This window comes from Liolophura sinensis, chromosome 2 (assembly GCF_032854445.1).
Source record: "Liolophura sinensis isolate JHLJ2023 chromosome 2, CUHK_Ljap_v2, whole genome shotgun sequence".
Classification (NCBI taxonomy): domain Eukaryota; kingdom Metazoa; phylum Mollusca; class Polyplacophora; order Chitonida; family Chitonidae; genus Liolophura; species Liolophura sinensis.
Genome location: NC_088296.1, coordinates 17,164,034 through 17,184,951, shown reverse-complemented (window position 1 = coordinate 17,184,951; position 20,918 = coordinate 17,164,034). Strand labels below are relative to the sequence as shown.

Genomic DNA, 20,918 nt, shown 5'->3' with positions numbered 1-20,918 from the left:
TGTCCTAAGGTATATTAGCTGTGACGTCAGGCAGTGGCCGGGGGTGAAGACCTGTATTGGTTTTGATCGTGCATTCAACACACCGGCCACACCACGGACCAATATGACCCTTATCGGTCTGTTCTCCTTCAATCTATTTTTTTTTATTTATTTGATTGATGCTTTACGCCGTACCAAGAAATATTTCACTTATAGGACGACGGCCAACATTATGGTGGGGTAGAAAACCAACGACCATCCGCACGCTCCTGACAGACCTTCCTACGTACGGCAGGAGAGGAAGCCAGGAGAGGAAGCGATCCCATTGGTGAGAGGCTCCTGGGTCATTTCACTACGCTAGCGCGCTAACCAACGAGCCACGGAGGTCCTCGTTTTTTCCGTTAACATAACATGCCATACCAGAAGATGTCCTGCATGTATACAGACATGCTGGTCGTCATCTCCATAATGCTGAACATGCTGGGAATGCATTTGCTTAATCGCCCCCAGGACAGCATGAATTATAAGCTTTACGCATAATTTCGCTGCCTACCCAATCTCTCCGTGTATGTTTCTTTTTTGTTATTTTTGCAAACACAAAACTTCAGTTATATGGTGCGGTTTTACAAATATACAGAAACACAAAATGATTACCCTGGTGTTATTTTGCTGATTCCGCACAAGTTCCTATTGTTTTTTTTCTGTTTTGTTGTCATGAATCGTGTCTCGGACCATACCATGCGTTATTTCCGGCGGAAATAATTGTTCCCACGTGACCTTAGCGCGCACAGCTAAACAACTAAGCAAATGAGGCGAACTGACAGAAAGTAATACCTTCTTCTAGAATGAAGAGACATGCCTTCCCCTCACCTCAAACCTCTCCAAAAAAATGTACTCTTGCAAATCGCTGAGTAAGCATGTATGTTAAAGGTTTATTGTCGAGCTTACCGTGAGAACAACACCTCGTTAGTATGGGATATATGAATGAGCGATGCAAATCTCTACCCACGAGGAAGGAAATATTTTATTGCTGAATCACATGGATTAATTTACGTCTCTTGTTCCCAATGTAACGAATGGACCTATGTTGTACCAATGAGCTGGCTGCTATGACGCGAAGTCTAAAAGGAAACCTAGAGCCAGCGCTCGGTGTATCTCGTATGAGTGAATGTGACTCCCGTTCTGTATCAGCTGGGACAGGCGGATTGCATCATATTATCCCCAGCGAGAATACACGTATCGATCAGGCGACGATAAGGGATCGAAGATCACTTTACAGGTAGGGTTGAGGATTTATGTCGTATTAGAAATAGCTAGTCTCTGCGTAAAGTCGCTAGTCTTTTCACATACGCTAAAAAAATGAATCTGTTTAATTTGACAGAAAACCTGTTATCTGAGTGATGGTAGAATGTATTCTGTTATTGCAGCAGACTATTCTGTTAATATAACACACATATTCTATTAATCCAGCATATATATTGTGTTATGATAACAGAACACTTTCCAGCATAACTTAGACAACAGACTTTATGTCAAATTTTACAGATTATTTTTTGAGTGTAATGTAGAAGCTGTTCAACATGATGTAGCGGTGTGTTCAGCATGAAGTATAGCACTCCAATCAGCTTGAAGTCGCAGTATGTCCAGCGTTTGTTCACATTCAGCCTTTTAAAGACAGTGAAAACCACCGATAATTAGCAAGTAACTAATAATATTTCCCACATATGAACGATTATGTCTTGACGCCACATCGGCAATGTTCTTCACTATAGGGCGAACCTAAAAATCAAATAAATAAATATGAGTGAGTGGGATTTAACGTCGTACTTAACAATTATCCAGTCATATGACGACGAAGAAATCCTTAGAGTGCATGTAATGTGCCTCCTTGTTGCAGAGCGGGTTGCCACCGCTCTTTTATCTAGTGCTGCTTCACTGAGATGCCTTACTGAAGGGAAGCAAGGGGACCCGCACGACGCCGTTATACTGATGCGGGTCAACCAGTCGGTTCACTATCCCCTTCATGCTGAACGCCATAAATAAATATGGCATACCAAGCAACTGCGCTCACACCCCAAGTGTAGAAGATCTAACGGTAGAATCGTGACAGTAGACTCAGATATCACTTATTGAAAACTGTCCCCAGGTTTATCCATTTTATATGGCTTTACACGCACCAGCGTGAACAGGTTATGAGTAAGCTTGTCTGTGGCACGCCTGAGCAAGGTATAACATAATTTAAGCCTTGACGAATAAAAGTCAAATGAGAAGTATTTCTGCTTTTTAATACTATGATAAAGCAAATGCTTATTCATATATATTGTTAATACAATGTACGGTTTAGAACCATGGAATTCATAAAACACGCTTAAAGGAGATTTTCGCCGTTTCATGCTGACGTCATGAATGGCGTGTGTCATCGAATCGTGTCTGTTTCTCTATACAGAGATAATAGCTCGAGCAGTAAGGAAGCAGGAGAATAGAGCTAATACATGTACCTGTTATATATTTGAAGAAATATCAAAACGTCTGGAGCGCCGACAGCGCCTAAGACTTGACCTCTGTCACTGAGCAACCAGAATTTTTTTTGCAACATTTTAACGTGTTGAATAAATATCAGACAGTTATTAAATGTGGCTGTCACAAGAAAAAAAGGGCGGCAATCTGGACATTATAGGTTTCACGCTTGCGCGCACCAATTGGCCTTGGGGAATCCCCAGTTTCTATTTATACGTTCTTTATCGTTCCGACAAACCTGCCTGGTTACTTATATTTATACATTAAATTCTTAGTATAGCCTGAAAAGCATTGCCTAAGGCGGTGACAGACTACATGTCAGTGTGGTGCAAAATGTCCCCCGCAGAAATAGAAATGAACCTGTTTTAACTGGGTGCAAATTTTTTCTCGTATATCAAATATTTAAAAACTTGATGTGATTAAGTTTAAAATGGTCCACCGGAAACTGGAAATTAAAAATGTTCTATACTTAGCTTCTATTTCAGGCATGAAGTCGACAGTTTATAAGGAAATAAGTACGCATAAAGTAGGGAATTTCTAAATTAACCGCTTTAGAGAAGATGCGTTTTAAAACATTAATCCAGTTTCAAAATAGTTTTAACTCTTTAAACTGTCATGTCACGGAAGGGTTTTGGGTTAAAACCTTAGTTTTGTCACACCAAACATTACAATTTCCAACCTGGATACAATACGGTGAGTCGAAGAAGTACAGTACTGCAAGAGTGAACGTCCAGAGTTATATAGGTTTGGGTAGATAATTGGGCTTAATTTGACAGAGATTACCCCCCCCCCCCCCTCCCACCCTTCGCCACCTTCAGTCCCCACCCCTAGCTCTGTACTTGCATTTCACAAACACCTGTATACGTATATATCACAGTGGTTCATAGACAGAGGGGATTCCCCTGAAATAACTGGCACTTGCGCTGTGATATGCTACTATACCTACCCTCGGTACTACATTGCGCCACGAGTGACGGGTATGCCTCCACGTTCGATGAACCCCCATCTGTCACGTGATTACACGTGTTCTTCACCCAATGCTCGCGAATTACGTAACATATGATTATCACGTGACCTCATGTTAGGTTCGTGTGAAATTGTGTCAACGGCAGAAATAATAAAAGTCAACAGCAAATGAGAGAGAGAGAGAGGGAAAAAAGGAGAACGACTGGCGTCAAAATCAAAGTTCGTTTAGTATCTGTCCCCAGGTTTGCTGTGTCAGGGTCGTTATAACATAATATCATGTTGATGGGCTGAGAGGGTGGGGGAGACTGTAGAGCAGGGAGGTTGTGAATGCGCACAACACGACCTCCGGGTGTTAAGTGCACGCCCGTCGACACTGACGACGAAAGTTTTGGATCCTTGGATTCAAAGGTATTACGGACTGGGCAAGGTTGTATTTGCCACGCAGATTATGACATCAACCTTCCCTTGTAGGAAATCCAAGTCAATAATATTAGTTGAACAAATATAGTATTCGAGGTAATATTGTTTTCATTGTTTTAAATGTTAATATACCCAGTGTCATGCGTGTAGCGCTTTATTTTGCATACACTTCGTTTATTTCTGACTCGTTTTGGGAGCAGGATCTACAGTCTACTTTTTTTAGAAGCATCAAGCATCACTGTAAGCGGCTTTGTCTGTCGGTCATTTAATTACACGTAGGATCCGGGTGCAAGAGGGCATATCAGATTTGCGCCTCTTTAGCTGTGAAATACCACTCAGTAATTGGCGTTGTCTGTTTATCGACCGGTCAGTCGGTCGGTCGAATTCTTTGATGTTCTGTTTTTTTAACAGAAAGGCGAGTTAAAGTGGATTAATTTTAACTGTCTAGATGCATAATTAAAATGCAAATGAAAGAGAACAGCGCGATGGTACAGGAGCAAAAAAGAAACTATTTCGCACTCAAACTGATTATACTGATATATCTGGCTGTTAGTTCCGGTTTAACGCATTAGTCAACGTTATTTAACTTGCACGTCGATTTGTGACTTTCAGCTTTCATTGAATACAAAAATCATCGTGTTTACCCTAGTTATGTACTTACTCCTGTCCATGCTAATTTCGATTCCAAGCATTCGTTTATTCCTTCGAACTCATGTTAGTGTACTTGCCCCTTTAACATAAATACACATTAGATATGTGAAGATATGTGCTTAGCTACACAAAAACTCTTTCCTGTGATAACAACGAGATTTTCACCGAGCTGCACGTGATATTTAATTCGGACTTAAAATTCGAAGAATTTAAGCACACTAATCGCATAATGTCACAGTGCTCTCAAACCTGTAGCACAGTCACGATGTCGTGCCTTTACAGCTTCAGTGTACAACGTAAGCTAACAATAGGACATAATAATTTCCTGTTTTTGTCCTCCATGGGATTTGTGCTCTGGAGACTGTGTTCAGTGATGCGTTCCGTACTTCCCGCATTCAACTACTTGATCCAATGAAACACATGGCCTGCACTGTGGAGCATTTTACTTGTGTGATCATATTTTTATAATTAACATGTTTAACGAAAGCACTTGTTTTTTAAGTTCCTCTTGCGCATTATTCATTACTTTGCGTTTACTTTGGCGGGGCTGCCGTGGCAAAGTCTGTCAGCAATCAGCAGATGGTCATGAGTTCCCCCGGGGACTGTCCGGTTCCCTCCCAACATAATGATGGCCGCCGTCGTATAAATGAAAAATCCTTGGGTACGGCGTAAAACACTAATCAAGTAGATAAATAAATTTGTTAGTCGAAATGTAACCTAATGGTGGCCTGCTTACTACATAGGATATCCGTTTTATTGAAAATCTACAGTAGAAATCGCAGCCCCATGTGAAGAAGTAAGGCATAGTAACAACAATGGAGAAAATGAAAATGCCAAGTAATGGTGCCGTTTTATTGGTAGAGGAAAGCAGTTGCATTCTGAAACCACAACGACCACTGTCTGCGACTTGGTGCTAATTTGGGCATGGCTGATCTGTTGTAGCGAATGCAGTAAGCGCGCATTCTGACACGCGAATTTGACTATTAGGGCTAGAAATTTTCCATGAACTATCGTACCAAGCTCTACGCAACCACAGCACACACGTTGCTGGACACGTTCATTCCGTTTGTCACTCTACCGCGAGTAGTTTACAATCTAAACATGCACGTATAAAATACAATGACATACTTCTGCAGGTTTACACCAGATAACCCTCTTGTTTCTACATCGTCCTGTTTGTTTACAGATCATCAACTGTTTGGCTCTCGCTTCCTGCTCACAATGTTTTCGTGTTCGCGTTTTTGCCGGGTAGTTTAGACCGTTAGCAAATCGCTGTTATTTGCCATCGAAAGCTTTATATACTGCAGCACATTCTACCATTGACCCTACAAATCACCTGTCATAAAGTTTAGAAATATATCGTCACAGAACGCAGTGAAAAATATATAAATGAGCAGGGCATCGTCACAAACCCTGAGACAGAAAATTTAGAAACTTCCCAGGCCATTTCCATTGCCCTTGAGAGTCTTAGCTGCAAAAATTAGGCGACAACGTCTGAAGCCTGCTGGATGGTTCTGTATAAATTCGTTGAAGATTACTGCGCTTAACTTAGTTATTGTTCATGAGCGAACTGAATATCTCATCTGATTCTGAGAATTCTGATGATCATAGAAAGGTGTTTTGAGGTTTGCTTGGAAGGTAGGGTGATGTCCTAAGAGAGAAAGTTTCAACACCAAAGGTAAAATTTTATGACTTTTTTTTTTGCCTTTGAATATGCACCTTTTGGCGTAAAAAAGTAGAGCTGTGAAAATCTGTGTGGTGCATACATGTCGAAAAGCTCATCCGATAATTCAAAGATGGGAGTGGTTTATTCCGGGTAAACTGATGTCCCCGTTGCCGTTAAGCACATGTATGTCTGAGCATGGCGTTGATCAAAAAGTAATGGATGTCCTGACATTCGGAATGTCAGCTAAACAAGACATTTTTGTTGGGTTTTGGTTATTTTAATTCACTGTGTATAAATCATATAACCCCCAAAAAAGCCATCTGTACACCGGTTAGTTACCTAGCATCACGTGCTATCGATAATTAAATGATTAGTGTCCATATTTAGCTGCTGGTTCTAATTATAACGGCAGTAACCTGTTTAAACAATGTGTTACCGCTAGGGCGCCTGAGAATCGTAATAATCACTTTTTATCCACGAAAAACAATACATTCACTATGATTTCCAACCGGCCATCCGTAAGGCTCAGCAGGTGACGTCATAGATGGCCAACCTTAGTCCAGCTGGCCTAAATAACCTGGGAATTGCTTTCAAAACGATGTTTTTACCTTGATGGACTCTAGCAAAATGTATTGCCATATTGAGTTACTATTCTTTCCCTTTGTCAGCTTCACAATAACCACCATTCTGTTCCCCGAGGGATTCTACATTCATATCTGTCTGCGATGACAACCACCGGTGTTAGTGTGTAGAGATTTACTGTCAGCGTTGAGTTCCGTTATAAGTGTTTTATGGCCACTGTGTGCAGGTACAGTAGTGGAAATTCAGTTGTATTTTACTGTCGCAGCTTTCAGCTGTGAACATGCAGACACAGCTATTTTGGTGGGAACAAAATCCGTCCGTCTTGGGCTGTAAATCCACGTCTTGAAAAAACTAACCCCAGGGTTCTTTGGCGACCTGTTTATACAACCGTGTGCAGAACAGCAAACCACTTCGTGGAGATATTCGATATGCTTGTTGTCACTCTTGTAACCTTTTTAACACTGACCTGAATGGCGAAGCTCTGACAGCTCGTAAAGGTTTGAATTTTATGACGTAATTCGGCGGAGACGGCCGAGTATTGGTGGAAAAATACATAAAACCGGCCTCATTATCTAGTGATTTTAAATGCCATATTACTGAGATGAAATATTCTTTTTCATTGTTTGGTTCCACTCAATTTAGCCGTATCTACAGGAGTAGCTAATTATGAATAAATAGAGTAAATATGGATACCAATCCTTTAAATTACCAGGATTTAACCGAAAAAGTCGACATTAAAACAAATGTCATTTTAATAGAGTATATCACACCCGCCTAAATACGCCTATAAAAAAAACAGGCAATTTCGAGCGATCAGTCGAAAATGACTTATGAATTAGCTATGTATGTACTTTCTACTACAATTTAGCATAATTCCGCTTACGCAAAAAAGCGAAACTCGTGTGATTTTTGTGCATACTAATGTTCACAAAGAACCACTTCTCTTCCACCAATATGGTCGGCATATCTGAATGTCTCACCCGAGAAAGTTTGCCAGTTACTTGCCCAAGGTAGGTTGTTTACTTCTGGCACTTGCGTTTCCTCCGCCCATAAAACTGACCGCCACCGTAGTTTAAGTGTAACGCTAAACAACAATCAAATTAAAAAACAAAAAAACAAAAAAAAAAAATTAATCGGTTATATTTAGCAGAAAGTCTTGTTTGCCTGAGTGATGCTTGAATGTATTCTGTTATTATAACACTACGTTGTGTCATTCGACATAATATCCTGTTAGTCTAATAGAATCTTTATGTTGAATTAATAGAATATGTCTGTTATGTTTAACAGAAGTATCAGGTATAATAACATAATACATTCTAGCATCAGCGATATAACAGACTTTATGTTAAATGTAATAGATTTATTATCTGAGTGTACAGAAATCAAATGACTTAACCTGTGTTAAACATAAAAATATCTGCTTCACCAGGACTTAAGCGAATCCGCTTCAAAGCAGACTTACGTTTTAAACATTGTTTTTGTTGTTTTTTGTTCCCATTTTCAGAATAATTTACTATAGAAATGTTAACTTATTATCATTTTCTAAAAAATTTTTTAGCTACTTCTTGCATCCAGTGTATTCTAAAGTCATTCGTGATTCTCGTTCGCTATTTCTTGCTTATGACATAGATAGGCTCTTAATGACTTTATTAACGTTCCAATGATTAAACATACTTCCGCGTTTTGCTTAACGTCGTGTGATCCTGTAACCCCTAGTTTCCGAGTGTCCTTCGCCTTTACCTGCCTTACGAAACGAAATGCATCAGAGCCCTTCTGATTGGTGAATTAGACACCAGTTTGTCACGTGATCTGACTGTATTACTCATCTGTGCACGTGTATCATTTTTCGTAGCGTTCATGCATAACAGTTAACTTTCCCGTATTTTTTGGGGTTATCAAATGTGTAATTCATTTTTGCCTTTAGTGCACATTAGCTTTATATGTCACGTGACTAAACAGAGTGTATACATAACACAGCCACGATACAGACGTGTTTGCTGCTTTTGAAAGCGTTGATGAACAAGGCTCTAGGAACACAGAGCGGCATGGCGATGTAGAAAGTCGACTGACAGATTCTGTCAGTTAGAGTTTAGGTTCGTTGTCAGTTATAGTTCAACTCGACTGTCAGTTATAGTTCAGGTTGACTGTCAGTTATAGTTCAACTCGACTGTCAGTCATATCACCTTGAACATCTTAGCACAAAAGTCTGGGAAACGGGATGGACTTGAGGTTCGGTAAGAGACGTCTGATTCTTTGAAAGAGACTGTTGATTTTTGTATGTGCACTAGGGCAAGGGAAGGGGTTGGGGTGAGGGTGGGTGGTTACTTGCCTGTTAACCAAAAGAATGACTGATATTATTTTGAAAGTGACGATTAGCTCAAAAAATGTCAGTTACTTATTGGAAAAATCTGCCTCCTTGTTGAAGAAAAAATGAAGCTGTCGTGCAAATTTGGAGAGTCATATATGCCTTATACTGCTGTGATAAACATCTTGCTTTTTTCTGTCTTTTCAGATTTCCTCAGGCCTGTTTAATGTTTCGTCAGGATTTAAAGTCACTCCCGCTCAGATTCACTTTGTGTTAACCTATGCTCATACACAAAATGACAGTTATGCCTAAAAAGACGTGTGAACGACTTTTGACTTTCTGTTGCAAAGCAATATATCGGTCCCGCTTAAAGTCTCGCGAGATTTCCACTTCGGCAACTCATGCTCAGTGTCCTTTTAAATCCCTCCAAATGCAGCCGGTGATGTCAGACGCCAGACCAGAAGGCTTCACAGCGGAACAGGAAATGATTGAGATTATACCGGAAGTGCCACGGCTATCAGAGGCTAAGCCTTTTCACGAGATGCCCGGGCCCAAAGGTCTTAGAAATGTACCCGTCATAGGAAACAGATTTCACTACGCTCCTTATAGTAAGCTGCTTCGTCTGTTTTCACGGGAACTCTCTATCACTTTTTTGAACATTTATGATTAATATATTAAGAAGACACAAGACAACAAACAACCATTTGCAAATAAATTGCGGCAAAAATTGGCAATAATTTAGGACAGCGATCAAGATTACATCGATCTTTCTTTATTAATTTCTGTTTTAATTCAAGTTTTCGAACTCAATATAAGCACAAATGCTTAACTTTGTTCCGTAGCTACATAGAATGAACTGAACTAATTAACTAGTTGAAATGTTATTTGAGGAGTAACGGTCTACGGTTAAACAGCCATATTATGGCAAAATGTTTGAAAGAAGTCTCCCGGTCAAAAGTAATATAATCTGATCATCTTATCATTTTCAGCTAAACACAAGATGGAGTCGGTGGTAGAAATGCGGAAAGAATATATGGAAAAATACGGGAAGGTGTATCGTGAAGTGTTGGGCCTTGGATGGGTCGTGCATATTCATGACCCGGTAGATGTCGCTACTATGTTCAGCGTGGAGGGCAAATATCCACAAAGAGGCTTTCCTAGTATATTTGAAGTTTACGACCGACGGGAAATCGGCCAAATAGGGATGGGATCACTGTAAGTATTGACTGTTTTGCAGTAAGAATACAGCGTATTGGAAAAACATAAAAACTTAATTCGCTTGATGTTTGCACTTTTTTATTTGCTTGACTTAGACATTTTGTCTTGAGTGGTATTCAGTGCTCGTAGCTGCTATATTATTTTCCTTGGTAAAATTGTCCGTTTTGATTTATATATTTATTTATTTATTTATTTGATTGGTGTTTTACGCCGTACTGAAGAATATTTCACTTATACGACGGCGGCCAGCATTATGGTGGGAGGAAACCGGGCACACCCCGGGGGAAACCCACGACAATCCGCAGGTTGCTGGCAGACCTTCCCACTAACAACCGGAGAGGAAGCCTGCATGAGCTGGACTTGAACTCACAGCGACCGCATTGGTGAGAGGCTCGTGGGTCATTACGCTGCGCTAGCGCGTTAACCGACTGTCTGTTTTGCAAATTTTACCTGATAATATTCTTTGCTTTGATTATCAACAATCCGAATGAGCCTTGTACAGTGCGTAAAGGGAGATGATATTTAATCAGTAGTACACTGTACCGTCGGCCATATGTAACATCAATTATGCGGACTGCCTGTCTTTTCACTGTGACGAGGAAAATTGACAGAAATGTATATCTCTTTTGTAATGTATGTTCGACTGGGAGTTCGCCGCCATTTAGAGATGCAAATCTTGCAAACGGCGTCTTGAATCAAACCATCAAAGAGAACGTCTAAGGAACATAACCGAGGCGCTTCCATATTGTGATGTCGTTCGGTTTGTACCGGAAAATATAGACCACAACAGCCAAAGCATGTGAACAAGAAAAAACTAACACGAGGCATTATATTTTTCAACAGAATCGGAGAGGAATGGGGACGGATGAGAAAGGCGGTTCAGCAAAAGCTCATGAGGCCACAGCACATGAGGTATTTTGTCACCAGAATGGACCGAGTGGCTCAAGATTTCATCAATAAGATCGAACAAATTGCTGATTCCGAAGGGAACGTCCACAACATGCGGGATGAACTGCAGAAATACGCTGTTGAAGGTAAAACGCCATGACTAAATGGATAAATATCTAAGTGGTGAACACCACATCGGCAGTTTTACCTTCATCATTACTAGAAAATGTTGACTTGCAACTTTGCTTCAAGAGGATTTAATTTGATTCTTTACTTCTTTACGGATGATTCCCCACAGCCAAGGGCCACCTATCGGTCCTCTCAAAGTAAACGATTTAAATAAGGGAATGTAAAACATTTCCAAAGTATTTCCCAAATCAGTAATGCTATATAAAAACACGAAATATACCAATTGAGAGATCGTTATAGGATCGTTATAGGATCGTTATAGGATCGCTGTCCTAAGTCCGCACTATTGACCTGTATGTCCTGAGTCCGGACTATTGACCTTTGTGTCATATGTCCGGACTATTGACCTTTCTGTCATATGTCCGGACTATTGACCTTTCTGTCATATGTCCGGACTATTGACCTTTGTGTCCTGTCCGGACAATTGACCTTTATATGCTGAGCTCATACAGTGTTATCCGTTGCAAGAGGAAGTTCTACTGGTATCTCTTTTTACCTTGGCGACATTTATACCCCACTTGGATGACTGCAGATTGTATTCCTTCAAATCTACGATATTTTCCGTTTCTCACCAAGTCTATGTAACAGCTCTGAGTTTGTTTTCTATAAACACTATCAGGTTTGAAACCGGTACTTGGTACAGATGTAAAGGTAGTTGCGTTTACTAGAAAATGAAAACGCACAGTACATCCGTTCAGTGTTCAACATGCTGCAGATTTTTAAGTTTAATTTAAACGAAATGAGTTTCCAAAGTGGGATGCATCCCAAACATTCTGTATTGAATTGAAATGACAATATCTTCTCTTCTCTTTATACCAGAAATCAGTGCAGTATTATTTAATCACCGATTCGGGTGCATGAATGGCGAACTTGTCAAAGGGTCGGAAGCGGACTTACTTATCCAGGCAACAGACGAGTTATTCAAAGAATTTGCGCTCAGCACTCGTGTCTTTCCTTGGTTCATGCTCTTCAGGTCGAGTCTTTACAAACGATTTAAAAAAGCTGGAGACACTATTCATAGGTAAGCTAAGTCAATGTAACTGCTGGAGGTTCAAATCCTGTTCATTTAATTTCGTGCTAATTCACAAGGAGAATACTCTATTAATGAGAAATGCTAGCTGTGAACATTCGGATGTTAAAGTGAAAATTAGGGTAACCGAATTAGGCATGCTTAGAAATTGTTTGCGGTGAGTATTACGGATGTTATTTTTTAATTCTTCTGAATTACGCCAATGGTACCTAACCAAGTAATTATGTATGTATATTAAAAAGAAACTGTTTTCCCTGGGCTCTAGATTCCATGAATAAATATCTGTGTTGTTTGATTTGATCAGGAATTTTGTTCCCGGCATAATTTCATGGAAATATCTTCTTTTCTTTTCAACAGTATAGGCTGGAAGTATATGTTAAAGGCAATGGAAGTGGCAATAGAAAAGAGAAAAAATGGATCTAATCCTGAAGACGAGTCGGACTTTATCACAGCTTTACTACAAGATGAAAATTTAAATCTGGATTACGTCACGACTATTGCCATGGATATGTTCCGCGGAGCCGTAGAATCGGTGAGCAGACTTTATATATTCCCTTGTAGAAATTGATATCAAAATGATAAAAAACAAAAGCTCTGTGATCAAATGTTTGTGTAGGATCAGTCTCAGGAAAGACTGTGGTTCGTAACAAAGCGTGAGCACATACAGAGAAAACTCAAATACCGATTTTCAAAGCTACTAAACACTTCTTTCAAGCTGAAATCAACTAATCTTTTTGTGGTATGTCTATTTACACGTTTGTCATTGACTGTTGCATGCCCGTTTAACGCACATTGTTTAGCGATAAGGTACCTGTTTCTAAGTTCTGAGCTCAAATACTTGGAAATCACTTCTTGATTATGTGTTCGGTCTTTCAAAACTTAAAAATCAGTTTAAAAGCTTTCAGCGGCATGTGTTTTATTTGTCATTTCAAACAATGGCCTATCTTCCCTTGCGCAAAGGTGACCAAGGCCCAGGCTGGGTTTAACGTTACTCTTTTGGAATACGAAAGTTAGCTAACTAATCATCATGAACTAGGCAAGATGAACACCAAACCACGCAAAATGATCAAGTTTTGTGATTACATATTTGGGTAGGATCAGTCTATTGATCCCGTTTGTTACCTAAGATGGGAAACGTTCGCCCTCGAAGACCTCTACAAGAGATGACATAGTCATGGGGGAGGGGGGGGGGGGGTAAAGATCCACATACCCCTCCATGGTGCAAAACAGCACTGTGTACAAACTACGTCTAAAACACACCGTCATGAACAAAGACATGGATTCATCGGCCATGTCTGCCCATTGACGAGGATGTCGTGTGTTGATTTGCAAGATACTGGTTTGAATTGCTTATACCCTGTGATGCCTTTTCCAATATTTACTTGTTGCGCGAAAAAAGCGAAATAATTCTCCTTTGTACCATGCAGGTATCGTAGAAATGTTTTCCTTTTTTTTTCGAAAATATGTTTTTTTCGCGGACGTCAGCGAAAAAGTAAGATCAGAAGTTAATCGGCTCTGGCTAACGCAATAAACCAACTAACGTCATGTAAAGTTAACAAAAAAAGTATTCCGACCAAAGTATATACATATACGATATGACAATTAAGCACTGTAGGAGCACCTTCACCTAATACTGGGGTCACAATACCCCGACTCCCACATGGCTTTCCATGTTAGCTGAAACAGCATTATGTTGTCTTGATAACAGTTCAGCAATATTTCCAAAATGTTCTATTGTCTAAGAACACCGCATATTGACTTTCGCTCACGGGGCCAGAACATGGTTAATGAGTGAACAGGGCTTCCGCGGCTGCAAATATCGCCCTGATAAAAGAACTCAAAAGCGGCCTTTGGAGTGTGGAAAGGTATTCTAAGAATGATGATGGCTTACCTGAAGGAATGATGGCTTACATGGCTCTATAGGTAAGGGATGCTGCCGGAAGGGGGTGGGGGAGGCCGTGGGAATAGGTGTAATGCCGATCCTATCAACACACAGACTGATGTTTATGTCTCTTTGTTAACGCTGTTTTCGTTTTGCACGAGCTAAAAACGCACTCTGGTATGTTGTTATGCTAGAAACGCCTGTTAGGTCTGCTGGATAGATCTCATTACTCGGATTACTATCCCCCGCTGTGGGGATCCGACTTAACACAAGGCTGGTGGAGTAATTAGATAACTTCAACACTGCGTGGGAGGCTGGGCAAGGCGTCGAGCTATACTCGATAGAGCAACCTGTAGGACACCCCCAGGCTCTGTCCGGTTTCTTCCCATCATAATTATAGAGAGAGGTATAGAATAACGTCCAAGACAGGAGTACATCATACCCTTTTATTCTTACAATACTCACTGGTGACGGGGAAAAAAAAAACCTCCACTCGCTTATTTTGTGATTCTGACTTCTTTATTTTGAATTATTTGGTTGTTCCTCAACTTCATACTGGAACAAAATGGAAGGCCATTGGCAATTTACTAGCGAGCTCACCGACACATGACAGAAAAATAGACTGCGCTGTAATCGACTGCTTGTAACTATGAAGACAGAGGGAATATGAGAGCGGAGGAGCATAGAAGGGGGCAGGAGATAAAGGCGGCACAGGAAGTATGAATGACATTCCTCTGCCGTGTTACTCTGCCTGTTCCTGGGGGTTGTCGAGTTATCACTTTGATGTAGTGAATTTTCCCCCTGGGGAGAGACTTCTGTGCAGGTTTATGTTAAGGTCGAATGCACGTGATGGGAAAATAAACAGCTGGTGGGAGTTAAGCTTTTCTCGTTACAAACTGTTGATCAGCTAGGCGTAGCCCCTGCGTAGATGAAGTGATAGCGGCGTGTGTTTGCGTGGGTGTACAGGTGAAAGCAGGTAGAACACAGAGCTGATGGATACAAGGATATAGCGGGAAGGGTGGAGTAGGCGTAATAAGGACTGCGTGCCTCGTTAACGTCCGAGTTGTGGATTTTTCTTTCTATCAACATCAAGCTTCATTCATGGGAAACAGTCTGAGTGACTGAATGTGTTGAGTATTTAACAAATATCTTTTTTAAGGCCACCCACCCACCCCTCATTGGAATATTTCATTCTCCTGGCCTACGCACGACCTTGGACTTCTTTCTTGACCTCTAAAATCCTTGAACCAAAAAACCTGTTAGACGTGTTATTTGACAGTTAAACAAATAATTAAGATATTTATGTTAAGGTATTTCAAATGTTCCTCGAGCGCTGGATTAAACACTTTGCCATTACGTCCATAATCTGGATAATCTGAGCGATTACTGTATGTCGCGAGATATGAAAACGCTTAACAAATAGCCTACACATACTTAAATATATGAATTCAAAATTTATTGTCATCAAAACCTTTTTTGTAAGCGGACGCCAGTTTAACTCAGTATCAAACATGTAAACAAATCGCATAACAGATTTTATTATACCGCTGGGCGCCGATGAAAACGCCTTTTTGCGAGGGTGGTGTGAGGTAGGAGTTTCATTTGACCAAGGCTTATAATTTAGCTATGATTTACAAGTAAATATTGTACCAAGAACATAAGGTTTTCTACTTTTTAAAGAGTCACATGGCTGTGTATATTTTCATTTTTCCTCGTCGTACAATTAACCCAGTTTGAAAACCTTTCCAGGGATAGAGCTTACCTTAATCAGAATGTAGAGCATATATTACGACCCGTAAGAACGACCGTGTCGAACTTGTCGTATGTTCGGTTGTTTTGGTAATGAGCCATATGCGTATCGATCGGAAACGTCGTTTAACGGTTCATGAGTGTCAGACTTGGCGACTAGATTTAAAGCTGTCTTGCATCGAGTTCGTTTGACCTTAGCTAATATAACTTGCTTATTTAGGCAGCTGAGGTAAAGAGTCGTCTACCGCATGGGGAATACTTCTTGAGATACTTGGCAATCTAGGCGTTGAAACAGACGTTTCTACACCAGCCGACCACCATAATGGATGTTCTGGGTCCATAATCGCGAGACCATTTTCCAAAGAACTACGAAAGTATATACGTGTAAGCTAATGTATTGGCCGCCGTAGTATATAAGTGAAATATTCTTGAGTACGGCGTAAAACACCAATCAAATAACTAAATAAATAATAATAGATCAGGATAATAATGTTGCTCAATCAATTCACCTATGCATCGATTCACCTATGCATCGATTCACCTATGCATCGGTCTTCTGTGCTGAACTGATGGACCTATGGGCGGATAAATTCGTTGTACGATTACTCAGTGAGAGGACACTGAAATATATGGTGTTAGTAACGTTCATATTAGGATCACTGACACCATATATTTCCGTATGCTATCACCGAGTAACAATGTAACTAATAATACAGTGAAGGTCAGGATTTCTCGTGAATCATTATGTGCATCTTTGTTGCGTTTTAATTCATTTGTCATCAATCAATGTGTTTCTTTATTCTGCTTTGATTCAGTGCAGCAACGCTCCATACAATCAGGTATTGATTATATTCAATACGGCGAATACAAATGGCCCTCTCCATGTACTGGTGATTCACTAAAGAATGACTAAATGTAGCGTTTTTAGGGTAAAACAGGTTCTTATGTGCAATTCTCATCTGTTCTCTTTGCAGACGAGCAACACGCTGACGTTTTTCCTACATACAATAAGCCGTAACCCTGAAAAACAAGAACGTCTGCATGAAGAGATCAACCGGCTCTTGCCCAACCGAACCCCGCTTTCTCCCGCAGTGTTGGACCATATGCCGTACCTCAAAGCCTGCTGGAAGGAATCATTCCGGTAAGACTAACGCACATATATATTATTAGATAATATTTATTTATTATTATTATTTGCATCATTTTAAACATTGTTTTCTGTCGGAACTAGTTGGACACGTAAACTTATCAACTGAAAGGTGTTTGCAATAAGTACAGAAAAGGTACTCTTTCCTGTGAGACCAACACACACGTATATTATTAAATATCATAATTGATTTACATGTACGCCAATTTAAACATTATTTTCTCTCGGGACCTTGTTTATAAATGAGAACTTATTAGCTGAAATGAGAGAGAAAAGTTATTCCTTGGGTGAGGTTAACCCACATGCGCAATAGATATATTGAACACTTTTCATGTACATCTTTTCAAACAGTACCTTCTATTGTAATGATTTGTATACTGGCCATGTTCTGTATGGCCTGTCTGCCAGGTAGTTTTTGAAATCTCATACAGTTGTGTACAAGCATTAGCGATGAAATATGAACTTACATTAGCGCGGATAAAGTATTGGCACATAAAAAAAATAAAAAAATAAAAACAAAAACAAAAACCAAAAACAAAATAGTAATAAAACATGTCAGTGAACTTATAAGAAATCCGATACATGTCCAAAAACAGCATTAAACATTTGTGTATCGTGTAGCTATACTTGGGACATACGCAAATTGTAAGGACATTTTGGAAGGTGTTAAAATTTAGATGTTTCTTCTGTGAGCCAAAGGTTGATTAAATAACTCCATATTTAGCAGCAATTCAAGCAAGATATTTACATATTTACCTATTTAAGAATTTAGTTATTAGGTTATGTGATCATTCATGTATTTCACGTGAACTTTTTCTATTAAGCTTTCATATCTATATATCTATTTCTCCAGGTATATATTTCCACTTCCGGCCGGCGCGCCGCGCTTGCTCACTAAAGATGCTGTCATGGGAGGTTACCATGTGCCCAAAGGAGTAAGTGGAGAGTAAGCTCGTGCTATAGGCCTACGAATACAGTGATTAAACGGTGTATTGTGGATAAGATAATCCTGATATGCCAGGTAGCAGATGATTTCGTATTTGTCGTTTGTGTACAGTTAGTTGTTTGAGGTATTAGACAATCTCATTGTTATACATGTGGTAAGTTTAGGTAGCAGATAGTCGAGTTTTGCAGTATGTATACACTGCTTTGAATTTCCCAATTCTCGAATAGCTCAACGTTTTCTTCGCTCTATTACAATCAAACAAACGTTGTGAAAGTTTGCGTTAATATATGTGGAAAATATTGCCATTGTGTTATAGTATTAATGACTGCACGATCTGTTTCACTCCAGACACCTGTTTTCCCGGAGAATGCTGTAATGTGCCGGATGGAAGAGTACTTCGAACGCGCGGACGAATACATTCCAGAACGCTGGCTAAGGGGAGAGAACTCTCATCTGTATCGCTCACCACTCTCCCAATACATCCTTCTGCCATTTGGCCATGGTGTACGAAATTGCCTGGGAAGGCGATTCGCTGAACAGAATGTACAAGTTGCTGCTATCAAGGTGAGCTGGCAATCAAGATTTATCTCCAGCGATTGATTGTCCTGGGTTTTCCCCGTGCTCTGATTGGTTACCTTCAACCAGAATGCTAACCACCGTCGTATAAGTAAAATATTCTTGAGTGTAGCATAGGGACACCAATTAAGTAAATAAATGCTAGATACTGTTGTGAACCAACTTTCTTCCTTCTATATTGTAGATGTACGTAACAAAACTAAACAGTTGCTGTAATTAAGCCTTATCAGTAATGTAGCTGAGAGTTGAGATTGTCATACGTGCAAGTCGTTCTTCTTTGCTCAATTTCAGATTTTACAGAACTTTCGTGTGGAATGCGATATAGAAAAGATCAACGTTGTTGCTCAGATTTTCCAGACCACAGATACACCTCTAACAGTCCGTTTCATCCCTCGTTCTAAATCTGAAAAACAAAGATAACCAAAATGGCGGAATAACAAGTCTATGGCAATACCGGTATTTGTGAGGAGGTAGGCTTTAACAAAAAAAAAAAACAAAAAAAAAACAAAAAAAAACAGAGAGATGAAAATAACGTGGAACCTGCAGCATTCAACGGTGGGACAATCCGAAAATGAGAGCTGGGAAAGTCTAAAAAATGATACAAAATTGTTGAATCAACATTTTCAGTATAGTCCTACAATCCCGGTGAAAATGCTGTGACATATACCACCTGTCAGAAACTCTAATAGATATAGCTCGTGATAGTGACATAGCTGTATGCATTTATGTTAGGTTGTGTTTCACTGGTTGCGCGAACAATCGTCCTTCTGTGATATACGTCACGCGCTATCCATGACGTAACCCTGTAACTAGGGTGAGTGAAGGGGAAACAACTCATGACAGACTACTATTTATTTGATCCATGTCACTTGATTAATGATAACATCTGTGCATGGGATAATTATATTACATGATTTACAATATGTCCATCGGAGATCGTTAATTTATATTTTTTTCTATCTATCCATCGAAATAAAATGCATGACAATAAACCGTCATGCATGTACGATTTGTGCAGTATGCGAAATGTGTGCGTTTAAATTATGTTTCCATCACCTTAACAGTGTAGCTGAGACTGAGCTGTGCTAACACAAGAATTATTCGGGGCTTTCTTCTGCAAGCGAGAGTAATTAAGTTATGTAATACAGCCTACGTAAATGTATCACTGCACGAATTCCGTGGAATGGGTGGCGTATTGGGTGATAAAATATGCGGTATTTACGTAGACGTAGAAGGGAATGACTTCTAGCTTATTTTAACGAATTTAGTTTCTTGTTATTTGGCAAACTTGTACACCAAAAGCACAAATTGTAGGATGTTATTGTACAGGTTAGATTTGTGGTAGCGGAAAAGAATGGATGCTTGAGTTAATTATGTTAGCGAGATTTTTTTTTCTTTTTTTGGGGGGGGCAACATTATACGCCAGAATGCGCCAAAAGTGTAACGGCTTGCAAATACAGGGCACAGTTTCATTAGAGCTGATTCGGAAAGGGGATGAAAGCAATCAGGCTAACGTAAAATACATGTAAGCCTTTAGTAACCGTTTGAACAAAACTCTTGATTATTGTATGATGTCGTATGAGTGAGGTAAATGATAGATCAAGCTCTGATGAGCTTACACTGACGTTAGTTTATTAACTCCGATTGGGGTCTTTGTATTAGTTTCAGGCGCATAATGATTATTTGACTGCCGTTTGTTTGATATATGATAAGGAAAAACAGTTCGTATTTAATACTGGTTTTCAGTGTATACCGTATTATCTTTCGAAACCTGTGCTGGCTCGCAGTTTCATTATGTTTTGTTTTGTTTTGTTGATTTTTGTTTTCAAGTTTTTTTCACCAGTCGGTATTATTGATGCATTTTGTATTTATGTTGTTTAAAAGCCAAATCTGTTTACAACCCTCCAGGGAATGAGGATTATCTCCCCTTTGTATGTACGCAACCATACTACAAAAAACACATGCAAGCTTTGTGAAATAAGATACATAAAAAGACGCCTACTGAATGAAAGACAGTACTTTACAATGTGGTAGATTTCAACGGTGAATGTAACTTTTTGATGTTTACAATTGTCACAGATGTTACATAGATATAGGGCTATTTAAGATTTCCCTGTTACGAAGATTGAATTGTGTTTTGCGATGTTTCTTCCTTCCTATGACGTGTTACTCAACAAGTTGTGACGTTTTACACTTGTCTTGTTGTG

At 39.7% G+C, this 20,918-nt stretch overlaps 1 protein-coding gene across 2 annotated transcripts in view; it reads left to right on the top strand.

The window, feature by feature from the left end:
* LOC135462789 (1,25-dihydroxyvitamin D(3) 24-hydroxylase, mitochondrial-like) overlaps positions 1–19,205 on the top strand; it is a 33,368-nt gene extending 14,163 nt beyond the window's left edge. The window contains exons 2-10 of one of the 2 annotated variants that reach the window (XM_064740049.1): positions 9,294–9,694; positions 10,076–10,301; positions 11,148–11,338; positions 12,201–12,402; positions 12,769–12,943; positions 17,017–17,183; positions 18,043–18,124; positions 18,484–18,699; positions 19,003–19,205. In XM_064740049.1, coding sequence (XP_064596119.1) covers positions 9,367–9,694; positions 10,076–10,301; positions 11,148–11,338; positions 12,201–12,402; positions 12,769–12,943; positions 17,017–17,183; positions 18,043–18,124; positions 18,484–18,699; positions 19,003–19,131 — 1,716 coding nt within the window. In that variant the 5' untranslated portion in view covers positions 9,294–9,366 and the 3' untranslated portion in view covers positions 19,132–19,205. Of the gene's footprint in view, positions 1–9,293; positions 9,695–10,075; positions 10,302–11,147; positions 11,339–12,200; positions 12,403–12,768; positions 12,944–17,016; positions 17,184–18,042; positions 18,136–18,483; positions 18,700–19,002 lie in introns of those variants that run through there. The other variant, XM_064740050.1, reaches the window with a different exon arrangement.
* Positions 19,206–20,918: the final 1,713 nt, after the last annotated feature.